General features: G+C 26.3%; 1 protein-coding gene across 1 annotated transcript in view; it reads right to left on the bottom strand.

Moving 5' to 3' along the window:
- LOC117172826 (protein O-mannosyl-transferase Tmtc3-like) overlaps positions 1-14,146 on the bottom strand; it is a 29,366-nt gene that overhangs the window by 4,614 nt on the left and 10,606 nt on the right. The window contains exons 6-9 of the mRNA XM_033361070.1: positions 13,325-13,497; positions 12,994-13,249; positions 8,806-9,267; positions 1,289-1,579 (exon numbers count right to left, since the gene is read on the bottom strand). Of these exons, the coding sequence (XP_033216961.1) occupies positions 1,289-1,579; positions 8,806-9,267; positions 12,994-13,249; positions 13,325-13,497 (1,182 nt within the window). The remainder of the gene's footprint in view (positions 1-1,288; positions 1,580-8,805; positions 9,268-12,993; positions 13,250-13,324; positions 13,498-14,146) is intronic.

Genomic DNA, 14,146 nt, shown 5'->3' with positions numbered 1-14,146 from the left:
GAAGATTTCCAAAGATTTTACAAATATTTCAAATATTTCGGATAGATTGAAAAGATTTTACAAAGATTTCAATGATTTCGCAAAGATTTAACAGTTTTCAAAGATTTTGCAAAGATTTTTGGTGGATTTAAAAGATTTCACAAAGAATTCAATGATTTCGCTAAGATTTCAACAAATTAAAAAATATACCAAATACTTTACAAATATTTTCAAAGAATTTTTTTATATGATTTCATAAATATATCGGATAGATTAAAAAATGTTAAAAAGGCATCAATGATTTCCCAAGGATTTCAATAATTTCACAAATTTTTCAAAGATTTGCAAAGATTCTACAAAGATTTCAAATATTTCTAATAGATTTAAAAGATTTGAATGATTTTCGAAAGATTTGAATCATTTCAAAAATATGATCAAATATTTGAAATATTTCGCAAATATGATCAAAGATTTCCATAATTTCGAAAATATGATCAAATATTTGAAATTTTTCGCAAAGATGTCGGATAGATTAAAAAGATTTCAAGGACTTGAATGATTTCCCAAATATTTTAACAGTTTACCATGTTTTAAAATAAAGATTTCAATGATTTCCACAAGATTTCTAATATTTCGTATAGATTTAACAAATTTCAAAGAATTTCCAAAGATTTCAATCCATCCAAAATAAGATCAAATATTTCGTAAAGATTTCAGATGGATTTAAAAGATTTCAAATACTTCAATGATTTCCCAAATATTTCAACAATTAAAATTGTTTTTGAATATTTTATCAAGATTTCAATGATTTTCCAAAGATTTTAAGGACTTTCATGAATTCCCAAAGGTTTCAAATATTTCATCAAGATTTCGGATTGACTTAAAAGATTTCAATCATTTCAAAAATACAATGAAGAATTTATCAAATATTTGAAATCTTTTGCAAACATTTCGGATAGATTTAAAAGATTTTACCGACTTCAATTATTTTAAAAAGATTTCAATAATTTCCTAAAGATTTCAAGGATTTCACAAAGATTACAATGAATTTCAAATTATTTTAAAGATTTCAAAAAATTGACAAAGATTTCGGATATATTAAGAAGATTTCACAAAGACATAAATTATTTCCCAAGGATTTCAAGTAGATTTTTGAAAAAATTCAGAAGATCTGATGAATTTAATCATTCTATGTCAGAGGGAGAGCAAATCAATACTTTGCCCCTTCCTTGACGATTTTGTGTGTGTGTGGGGGGGGGGGGGATTGTACACTAGGGCTCCGCCGACTCTGGAAGAATTGGATGCATACGTTGTAATAAATATCAGGATTATTGCTATCGTAGAAAAGCGCCCGTTCGTAAACTTCCTGCGCTTCTTTTGTGCGATTCAGCTTGATTAAAACGTCGCCACGATTGATGTAAGCCTGCGTGTAATCTGCACGCATGCTGATTGCCTGTCGGTAGAGCAGATCAGCTTCCTCCAATCTGGTGGCATTTTTGGCGATGAGATTCGCTAGATTGACGAAAACGTTCAAGTGATTAGGAGCAATCCGAGCTTGGTAAGACTCGCCAGGTTTCGCTTTTGGTAAAAGCGATTTGGCCTGAAACAAGAACATATATATATATATATATATATATATATTTTTTTTTTAAAAGTAATTTATAACCCATAAAAATATTTATTATTCTTGATGACCGGATTAGGTGAGTTAGGGGGTTTCTAGGCTTGGGTTTCCAACTTAACAACATCGAGAACATTCTATAGTTAAAGTGGTTCGTGTCCATGCTAAATTTCTAGAACATTCTTCAAGCTTATTTCTTATCTCAATTAAGTATTTTACGCAAAAATTTGTCCGCTTATATTTTGATATGTCCTTGAATTTGCTACTATGTCATATAGTTATGAGAAAAGTAAGAATGACTTATTAATTCTGAAACTTTGTGACAAAGAGACAGATACATATTATTAGAGATAATGAAACCTACCTTACCAATATCGAGAACATTCTAGAAACTTACCACAGGCACGAAATACTTCAGCTGCAGAATGGTCTCAATTGTCGATAAGTTAGAAATCTTGATCTGGAAAACCCTTTATTAATTTACTGACCGGATTCACAATTCCTCATTAATTTACTGACCGGATTCACAATTTTAGTATCTTATTTTAGATTTTTCTTCGCTTTATTGTTTATTACTGTTTCAGCTTCTTCACACTTTTGAAACAATTTTAATTATTTCCGACTTGTATTCTGCCAATCTATCTAAAAACAATGCAGTAATGTTGTTTCGAAAATCTTGCAATTATTATTGTTGAAAATCTGATTGGCTCTTCATTTCTTGAAGTATGTTTAATATATTAAATTTGAAATTTTGCAACTTAAATATACGGGTGGCTAAATTGAAAGTTTCATATTATCCAGTCCCGTCGCATTCTCCAACGAAAGTACTTATAGGCCGAAAATGATTCAAATGCATGGCACAAGAGTCATAAATGTGAAGTTTTGTACTTTTTTAATTATAAAAGCAGACTTTTTCCCATTTTTTTCTTTATGATCAAGTTTTGAAGTTTTTAGAATGAAAATTGATCAAGCTTTTCTTGTGATGAACGGGAATAATGGGATAATAGTGTTATTTTTGGAAAAAAGTGTATTCACTCTAAAAATAATTTATAAAAAATCCAGCACTATAAGAAATATTAAAAAATTTAGCGAAATAATGAGTAAAAATATGCAATAAAAAACATTTTAACAAAAATCATTGGCAACACGAATTTTGAATAATATTAATAAAATAATTCATAAAACGTGTTATAAAAAAATGTGAAAAAGAATTTAATTCGTTACAATTGTTTTTAAACATCGAAATCTTTTTTTTACTGTGAAAACAATTAATAAATAAGTCTTGCACTATAACAAAAAATTAATTTAAACGAGAGGTAACGAGTAAAATATGACATTAAACTCTTTTTTTAAACGTAATTTATTAGAACCTGAATTTTCAATAATATTAACAAAAGAATTGATTAAAGTGTTGTCAAAAAATTTTAATTAATTTTTATAAATGCATTATAACGAAAGAAATTATTTTCCAGATTTAAAAAGAATTATAAATGTTTATAGTTTAGTTCAATTGAGCGTTAGTTTTAATTTTCAATAATCATTATAAATGTCAATAAAAAGAAAAATTTAATTTAAATTTACTATTTTCACAGTTTACAATATTTATTCTACAGGTCTTTAACATTTTCAAACAAAAATCATCATAAAAATTCACAATTCTGAACAATTTTAGGTTGTTTTACGTTTTACACTGTAAATAGGTATTTTTAATAAAAAATAATTATAATTTATAAATTACAAATTTATCAACACTTCACTTTTTTAGGTTTTGTTAGTATTTCTTTACCGTGAAGCGTTTCTTAAACAAACATCATTATATATAAAGGACCAGAATTTTAAAACAATTTTAGGTCATGGTACCGTTTCACACCTAAAATTGGTATTTAAAAAAAAAATCATAATTTGCACAAGATTTTGAATCTTTTAAAGAATTTTAGACTACATAAGTGTTTTTCGTCGGAAATTGGTAATTTCATTATACAAAGAAAAAATTTCAAAGAAGATTCACAAATTTCAACAAACTTTGGTTGATTCATTTTTTAAACAATTGCAATTCAAATAGTTCGTAAACATTTTTAGGTGCTATTTACATTTTTCATAGTAAATCAGTTATTTTAAACAACATTCATTCCAATTCTATGAAGATTTAACATTTTGAACGATTTTCTGATATGTTAGCGTTTTTGATTGAAATTATTGGTATTTTTTATAACAAATTATTAGATTTCAAAGAATATATACAATTTTCAACAATTTTAGGTTATACGATGAGTTTCACATAAAATTTGTATTTTTAAACAAAGAATCGTTAGATTTAAATCCAAGTATTTTTGTAAAAAATAAAAAAATTCATAAGCTTGAACAATTTCAGATTTTTGTCAAGAAATAAAATTTATATTTAAAAAATATTAGATTCTAATGTAGATTCATGTATTTTTAATAATTTTAGATTATGTTGGAACTTTACATAAAAAATTAGCATTATCAAACAAAAAAGTAATAATAATTTGAGCCAGATGCAGAATATTTTCATAATATTTGATTGTTTTAGTGTTTTTCGTCAAAAATGGTATTTTTAATAAAAAAATTATATTTCAAAGAACATTTAGAACTTTATAACAATTTAGGGTTATGTTGTCGTATAACATCAGAAATGTTATATTTTTAAACAATAAATCATTAGATTTAAATACAATGATTTGGTTTTAAATAATAGTTATTTACGAGCTTGAAAAATTTCTGATTTTGCTCGCGTTTTTCGACGAAAAATAAAATTTTTACTAAAAAATCATTAGATTCATGGTTTTCTTATTCAAGTTACATTCAAATTTTACACGAAAATCGGCATTATTAAATTGAAATCATTATAATCTGAACAAGATTTAGAATCTTAAAAATTTTGGATTATTTAAGTGGATTTCGCCAAAAACTGGTATTTTTAATTTAAAAAATTATATTTTATAATAAGATTCACAACTTTTCGGTATTTCAAAACTAAACTGATTAAATTATACAGAAGAATTACAATTTAAACCCATTTTTTGTTAAATGTTTTTCGTCGAAATTGAACATGCTTTTAATTTAAAAAATAACAATACTTTTCAGATTACCATCTAGTCATTAAATTCATAAGCTTTTTTGCTTTTTACGCCGGAAACCACTATAGTTTTTGAAGAAGTCTGCGAATTCTATTACAATTTTAGGTTATGTTAACATTTTTGCCAGAAAAAGGTGATTTTAAACAAAAAACAATAGTTTCCATTTCAGATAAAGTTGACATTTTACATAGAAAATTGGAATTATCAAATAAAAATAGTTACAAGTTCAAAAAGATTTAGACTCTTTTAACAATTTTGGATTATGTTAAATCCAATGATTTGGTTTTAAACAATAATTATGTACAAGCTTAAATAATTTGAAATTTTGTTAGTGTTATTCGTCGAGAAATAAGAATTTTATTTGAAAATCATTAGATTCTAAAGAAGGTGCATGATTATACCTTTAACAATTTTAGGTTATGCTGGAATTTCACATGGGAAATTGACATTAACGAAGAAAAAGTAATGATAATTTCAGCAAGATTCAGAATCTTTGAACAATTTTGGATTATTTTTGTTTTTGACCTGAAATTGGTATTATTTTTTTTTAACTACATATTTGAAAGAAGATTTATAACTGTTAACGATTATAGGTTATGTGGTCGTTGCACATCAGAAATTTGTATTTTTAAACAATAAATCATTAGATTTAAATTCAATTTTTCGTTTGCAACAATAAAATTTACAACCTTGAACAATTTTGGATTTTGTGTTTTTCGTCTGAAAAGAAATTTTGGTTTAAAAAATCATTAGATTCATAAATCTTTAACAATTTTAGGTTATGTTGGAATTTTTCATCGAAAATTGACCTTAAATAAAAAAAATTGAATCCTCGGCTGAAATGACGTTGTATCAACACATATTTTGTATCCATGGAGTTCTATGATAAGTTTTTCTTTTAACTGTCTCACTATTCCGCGGAAGCGCGGTGATCGAAAATTCGACAATTGAATTGAAAAAGAAATGTCAAAATAGTGAAGGTTATATACTTCGAAAATGTACCTTTCTATAATTCTAACATTAAAGTTTTGAAAAAAGGTAAAAAAAGAAAATTAAATTTATTAGAATGACACGCAGGAAGAAATAAAACGGCTGATGAGGCTGGAGCAAAACTTCCAGAATCGGTAATAGCAAATATAATATTCTAAAATAACAAAATAAATGATTGATAGATAATTATCATAAATTGTACTAAAAAATACGGTTTAAATTATTTTTATAATAAAATAAAAATAAAACTTTGAATTACGATTACACAAATAATTAAGTGTTTTTCTTTCCTTTATTTTAAAGAAAATACGAGAAATTATATTTGTATTTTTTACAATATGTGCAGGACCAAAATTGTAAATAATTTAAACTAATCTAAACTAAACTTTTATTATTTGAAATTTGCCGAATTCAATTTTGAAATTTTTTATCGACACTCTTAAACGAATGTAATTTTCTATTCATATCCTTAAAAAAATCTAAATTAGATTTAGATATGTGAAATTACGAGGTGAATTAAGAGAGATGCGTAATAAATGGAAGTAAATAATCTCGACTATTTTGACATTTCATTCCGAATTCAATTTTTAAATTTTCGATCGCAGCGCTTCCGCGGAATAGACAAACAGTTAAAAGAAAAACTCATTTGCATAGAAGTCCATGGAAACAAAATATATTTTGATACAACGTTATTTCAGCCGAGGCTTCAATTGATAATAATTTCAGCAAGATTCAGAAGCTTTGAACAATTTTTGATTATTTTAGTGTTTTTTGTCTGAAATTGGTATTATTTTTTTAACTACATATTTGAAAGAAGATTTATAACTGTTAACGATTATAGGTTATGTTGTCGTTGCACAACAGAAATTTGTATTTTTAAACAATAAATAATTAGATTTAAATTCAATAATTGTCGTTTGAAACAATGAAATTTGCAACCTTGAACAATTTTAGATTTTGTGTTTTTCGTCCAAAAAAAATCTTCGTTTAAAAAAATCATTAGATTCATAATTCTTAAACAATTTTAGGCTAAGTTGGAATTTTACATTAGAAATTGGCATTATTAAACAAAAATCATAATAATTTGCACATGATTTACAATCTTTTAAGAAATTTGGATTTTTTAAGTCTTTTTCGTCGAAAATTGAAATTATTAATAAAAATAAATTATATTTCAAACACGAAAAACAATAAGGAGACCCCACTCTCATGCTGCCTTTGGGCAATTTGGACGCATATATTCAGATTTAGTTGGCATCGTTCGTAGCACCTTTTGCGGAAAAGCTTTCAAATACAATTTTTCTAAATGGTAAAATTTCTAATTAAAAGCATTCCAAATAGAAAAATTCCCGATAGCAATTTTTTTTTAAATGGACAATTTCATTACAAAATTTGAAATTGTATCTTTTATAATTCAAAGCGTTTACAATTTAACAATCTTATTTTGAATTGAAGAATCTCGAATCTGAATAATTTTGGAATAAAATTCCAAAAATAGGACCAGTTAAAAGCTTTAAAAATGGAATATTTTCAGATTAGAATTTTGAAAATTCGTAACAACTTTCTTCTGAGGATTATTCTTTTTATTATAAATCTTATTATTTAGTCAAAAATGTAATAATTTTCTTTAAAAATCATCCATTTTTGTTACAAAGTGTTTGCTATTCTTATTTTGGTGTTAGAAAGTTTACTGAAATCTTCTTCGGATGAAAATTGAACTATTTTTAAAGGTTTTTTATTTAAGTCATCTGTTTGAGGAGAAATTTTATCTTTCTTGAATAACAATGTAACTTTTCGGTTAAAAATTCAATTATTTTTTTGAAATTTTGTCTTGTTGATTTTAAAAATCACCTGCTTTAGCAAAAATTAAAACCTTGGATAAAAATGCAACTGTTGGATGAAAATTCAACAATTTTTTTAAAAGTCCTTATTTTCTTTAAAAATTCGACTGTTTAAATATAATATTCGGCGTTGAAGAAAGAACTGAAATATTTTCTGAATAAAAACTCAAGTATTTTTTAAATTTTGATTTTATTTAATTAAAAATTCATCTGTTTTAAGTTAAATGTCATCTTCTTTTTATAAAAGTGCAACAGTTTGGTTGGAAATTGAGCTTTATACTATTTTCTTATTTGACTATATCTTAGAAAATTTACTTTTTGTTTAAAATTTATGTTTTGGTGTTGAAAAATGAACTAAAATCTTCTCTGGATAAAGTTCCTCTTAAAAAAAGAAATTTGTCATTTTTTATTACAAATTCATCTGGTTTAGCACCAAATTTAATCTTTTTTGGATAAAAATGCCACTTTTTGGTAGAGAATTTATCTCTTTTGCTAAAAATTCATCCTTTATGGATCCTTTATGGTTTGAAAGTGTTCTGGGTTTCGAATTTTTCGGAATTCACGCGACCAAGTTTTCCGGAAGTGGGGTCTCCTTATACTACTTCGTGATTTCAAAGAAGATTTACAACCTGACTAAACTGAATTCCTTAAATTCTACAGAAGAATCACGATTTGACACAACTTTTTCTTATGTTAGTGTTTTTCGTCGAAATTTAATATTTTTATTTAAAAAAAATCATCAGTTTTTTCAGATTTTCAATCAATCATTAAATACACCATTTCTTATTTTTGTTTGCCTTTCATACCAGAAATAACTATAGATTTTTAAAAATTCTGAAAATTTTATAACAATTTTAGATTATTTACAAAAATTTTCGCCGTAAAGGGGTATCTTAAACAAATCACATTATGTTTAAAAGATTATTTACCATCCTAAACAAGTTTTTATTATGTTAAGTAAGTGATTGCCGTCGAAAATTGCTAATTCTGAAAAACCAACATTATCAGATATCAAAGAATATTTAAAATATTTGAGCAGTAATACGTTAGGTTAGTATTTTTTGTCGTAAAATAATATTTTTGAACAAAAATACAACTGTTTGTATGTATATTTCCCTTGCTTTTCTTTTCCATAATTTTAGATAATAGATACCATGAAATACAAAAGTTGTATATTATTAATATTAATTTTATATGTTAATTTAGAAATTACTTGAGACAAAAAAAATGGTTTCTTTTCTAGTCTTTATTAAAAAATGAAGAATATTTAAAATACCTTAAGGTACGCATCCTCAGCTTCCTTGAACATCTTCAAGTGGTTGTAGGTCCTTCCTACATTAATGTGCGCACCAATATCATCACCTTGAACCGTCACAGCCATATTGAAGAAGTTCAAAGCTTCCTTAAATCGTCCTTGACTTTCTAGCGCATGTCCAACATTATTGAAGAGCTTCGCGTTTCTGTCGTTCACTCTCAGTCCGGACATGAATATCGAATATTCGTCCAACCAATCGTAATTTCTTATAAATGTCTTCGTGGCATGAGCCGCTAATATTGTAAGTATCAAAAATGTAGACAACTTCTTACACTTTCTCTCACAAAAAATGCTCCAGCCGTATCCAATGAGCATGCAGAAGCCCATCGAAGGTGCGTAGAGGACTCTTTCGGCAATCACAAACCCGACTGGGAAGAAGAGATTCGAGGCCGGCAAAAATGGGAGAATCATCATCGCCAGACTCTGGAAATATAGATAGACAAAGCTACTTTTTGTCATGTTCATAGGAGGGGGGAGGCCGTTTTAATTGAAGAAAAAAATTCCCGAGTTATTCCTGATTCGCAAACATTTTTCACGGTCAATAAAATTAATAAACTCGAACTCTGAAGCTAAACATTTTTCCATTTTAAGTGATAAAAGATAAACTACAAATTAAAGCTCTCAAAGTGGAACTTTTGAATTTTTAACTTTTGAAATTGAAGTATAAGCGTTTTTTAATTAAAAATTTTTTTATACGAATGCTCAATAATTTACACGTAAAAAATCTAGATTCTATGTTAAAAACTATTATATCAAATGTCTAATACCATTTTTTTGTGTACCTTGGTCTGGTACTGCTTATTCTGATATTGTAAAATAATGATCACAGTTTATTTTTTCTGATCCTAATAGGGCCCTGCTGTGATTGTTTAATCATTTTCCCTTTTCTTAAGTGAAGCTGAACACTTTCTTTTAATTTGTCATTAAAGAAGGTTCTCAAAGTACTTACGGCCTTGACGATTACATTCTCATTGCGAAAATCGCGCTTCGCGCTTAACAGTTAGGTTATACAGGCTCTAATTTTTTTAAATTTTGGGATAATCAAAAAATTCGGCTAGAATAGTTTTTAAATATATTTGGTATCTAGTGCAAATTTTGAATGAAATTTTTGGATCTATGAAAAAAATAAATTTTTCTATTTTTTGAAAATTTTGAAAAGTATATAACTTTTATAATTTTCATCAAAATTAAACATTTTATTTGGATAATTTGCAAGTCTTTTACCTATCTATAAGAAACTTTGACAAAAATTTTTATAATATTAAGAAAAAAAAAATTTTTTAATTTTAAAAATGCTATAATTTTTAAAATTTTGGGCTAATCGAAAAAATCGGCTAGAAAAGTTTTGAAATATATTTGGTATCTAGTGAAAATTTTAAATGAGATTTTTGGATTTACGAAAAAAAAATAATTTTTTATATTTTTCGAAAATTTTCAAAATTTTGAAAAGTATATAACTTTTCTAATTTTTATCAAAATAAAAAATTTTATTTAGATAATTTGCAAGTCTTTCACCCATTTATAAGAAACTTCGACAACATTGCTTAAAATTAAAAAAAAAAAATTTTGAAATTTTGAAAATTCGCCCAATTTTTTAATTTTGGTTCGAAATATCTGATTAACGAACTTAGCCTTCATTTTGCGTACCTTCAGAAGTGTATCAAATGCGGATAAATGTATCGCATACAGACAGACACATTCTGCGACTGCAGAAACGTAAAGATCCGTTAAAAACCAGAGATCGAAAATACGGACGATTACATTACATTCTCAGAAATGAGAATGTAAAAATGGAATGAACAATTTTTAATGAAATGCAGATTTTCAATGCTCATTTTAAACATCTTTTATATCTTCGAAAAGCTTCAAAATTTTATTTTAAAATCTTGAGAAATCTAGAAGTTGTTTTAAATTTATTGAAATTTAAGATGTTTTTGGAAATTTCTTTCTCCGAATTTTTCCTACATTTTTTTAGATGATCCTGAAAATTAAAAAATAATTTTAAAATCTTCAAGATTCTTTTTTAAAACTTTTGGAAATCTTTAAACATCTTTTTGAAATTCTAAATTCAAAAGTTCAAGTTTCTAATTTTTTATCAACAAAAATCGACATTTTCCTTCAAACTAGACCGTGGCTATTTGCACCCAAATTTCGGTACGAATAGCAGAATTTTGTCGGTAAAAACTTCGCTTAAATCATTTGAATCATTTCAAGTTTAAAATTAATTTTGAATCTTTTAAAATTTCTAAATATCTCTTAAAATTACTCAAATTTTTTCTACAAATAATAAGTGTTCAATTGTTATTTATGTGTCAAAATTTAACAAATTCACTCATAAATTAAATACTTTTTAAATAGAACAATTAAAATTGTAAGGCTAAAAGTTTAAAAGTTCTTCGAAAATCTAAAGATACAAAGCTTTCTATGTAAAACAATTCAGTTTCAAATTGTTTTCTTTCAAATATTTGGTCAATTTACTCATCTTAAATGAACAGTGAAATATTTTTGAAATATGAAATACTTATTCTTTTTCTAAATTAAGAAATTTCAAATTAAATGGGATAGCATTGGAATAATTTAAACTCACAATATTTTTAATTTAACAAAAACCTTTAATTATGAGTATATTATTATGGATTTATTTTTAAGGTAAAAATAGTAAAACGCACGTTTACAGTTTTTAATGGCCAAAAAAATTAATAGAAATAATATATCAATAAATTTATTTATTAAATTTACTATAAAAAAATAATGTAAAGGAATACCTGAAACTCTGAATTAAAAATATATTGTTGATAATTCATGAAACAGTTTATTTGAAAATAAGATTATCGGAATAAATAATATATTCATTTTAATTCTTATTAAGACTTTCGGATTGAAACAGTTACATTCTGGAAATTCTTAAATTTTGGACGGATCTAGAATTGTTTGGTCAAATCAATTATTGTTCAAATTTCTATACTTAGAACACAGATCCATTTTAAAAATAATGTATTTATTTATATTTACAGTTGATAAAATAAAACTGTTTTTTTTTTTAAATTTCAACTTCAAATGCTTTTGATTTTCAATTCTTTAAATCTTCAAAACTGCACTTTAATTATTTTTAAAACTTTTAAAATTGGACCTTTTGCAAATTTTTCTTCTAAAAAATCGTCAAATCCCTGGCCTGGCGGCCACCCTGTTTTTTATTTAAAAAATCTTTGATTTTAAAAACTTCGCTTTTTCAGCCTTTAAAACTGCATTTTAAAATTCTTTAAATTAAAATATATGTTTTTAAAACTTAAAAATCTAAAATGGAACATTTTTAAAGTGACAGAGATTAATTTATAAAACTCACAATGTAAAAAAATATTTTAAAACGGTTGAAATCAAAGTTAGATAACATTTTTATTCTAAAATTTTTGTAAAATTCCCGGTCAAAAAATAAATTCCCTGTCATTTCTCGGTTTTCCCCGGTCTCATAATATACCCGGTCATTTTCCGGTTCAGCGGCCACCCTGAAAATTCATCTTTTTGGTTGGAAATTGAACTGTTTTGTTTAAAATTCTGTTTTTTTTTTTTTTAATTAAAAAATTACTTTGGTAAACAAAACATTACCTATTTTATTTTTTATCGGTTATTTTTAAAGTAAAAATTCAATTTTTGGTTCAAATTAAACTATTTTATTAAAAATTCGTTTTTTTGTTGTTGAAAATTATTCCAGTTCAGTTAAAAATTCAACTTTTGGGTTGAGAGTTTTTGTATTTTGATGGAAATTCATCTTTTTTTGGTATAAAATTAACTTTTCTATCGAGATATTATATTTTACAGTTCATAATTTAATTGTTTGGTACATAAAATTCGTCATTTTGTTTTGAAAGTTCAATAACTTAGTATAAAAAATCAACTATTTTGTAGAAGATTCGTTTTTTTTTTATTATTAAAAATTGGTTTTGTTACTTAAAAGTTTAACTAATCCCTTTTTGCTTAAAAATGTAAGTTTCTTACTATAAAAATGCAATAATACCCGGATTATATAACTTTTACCTAAGCCAGCCTTGCTGATTTTTGCTCTTTTTTTCTCAAAATCGCAGACCACAGGGACCAAATATTGAAAATTAAACTTGATTTTACGATAACGAGAAGTTTTTCAGTTCATCTTACCATTATAATAACGACTGAAGTTTGTCTGCTACGTGTTAGGACTGCAGTAACAAGAAGTCCAATAACAATGCCATAGGTCGCAATAATCGCGAGATTTCGAGGATCTGTAAAACTTTCTACCAAAGGAATCGTCCCCATTGTCCAATCACAGCAGAGATCGACCGGAAGAAATAAGAGTCGTAAGTTTACTGCCGCGAGATAATTGTATGTCAATTGTCTCGTCGGCGTTGAAGCCACAGAAGCTGGATTGTCAAATCTGCAAAGAAAATCTTTTCATATTTTGCAAGATTCTTCAGAAATTTTGAAATATATAAGATGAATATCAATTTACCTGGTAAATATAGGCAATTTCGAACCCATCACATTTAGTCTCAAAATAAGAAGACTGAACGTAACGACTGTAAGAGCCATCAAACGTTTTGTACCCTCGTTAGACCAGGTCGGAGATATTTTTTTACCATCAAACGTCGACTTAATTGCTAAAACTATATCCAAAGCTCTCACCTACGGACATAGAAATATTCATTAGAACAAACTCTGGGCTATTGTGTGGTCTCATTCAAGAAGGAAAGGTCCATTAATTATGCAAGGATTATTCCACAGGGTATTTAGCGATTCCTAGGAATTAAATTCCGTCTTTTCCAGATTTTCCCGGTCAAGAAGTTAAGTTCAGGGTGGCCGTTTTAATCGACGAAATAAATTCCCGAGTTTTTCCCGGTTCGCAAACATTTTTCACGGTTAATGAAATTTAAAAAAGTGGAACACTAAAGCTAAACAATTTTTCACTTGAAATAATAAAATCTGAGCTGCAAATGAAAGCACTCAAAGTGGAACTGTTCAATTTTGAACTTTTAAAATTGAAATTTAAAAGTTTTTAAGGGCATGTCACATAGCTAAATACCTATATTACCGACCTCACTTTTTCCGTTCACTGAATGTTTTTTTGAACCTAAGAACTTTTTTTGTAAATAAAATATTGAGCTGAAACTTTGGGAAATGTATTAGAGCACAATAAAGTAGGTTTAGGTACTGCATTTTGGTAGGAACTTCCCTGAAAATTATTTCATCTTTTTTCTGAACTTCAACATTTTTTGAACGTTCGAACTTTTTTTATACATAAAATATCGGTCTCAAACTTTGAGAAATGCAAGAG

The sequence above is a fragment of the Belonocnema kinseyi genome, chromosome 5, assembly GCF_010883055.1.
Source record: "Belonocnema kinseyi isolate 2016_QV_RU_SX_M_011 chromosome 5, B_treatae_v1, whole genome shotgun sequence".
Taxonomy (NCBI): Eukaryota; Metazoa; Arthropoda; class Insecta; order Hymenoptera; family Cynipidae; genus Belonocnema; species Belonocnema kinseyi.
The sequence above is the reverse complement of the archived record's forward strand: the minus strand, read 5'-3'. Positions and strand labels throughout refer to the sequence as shown.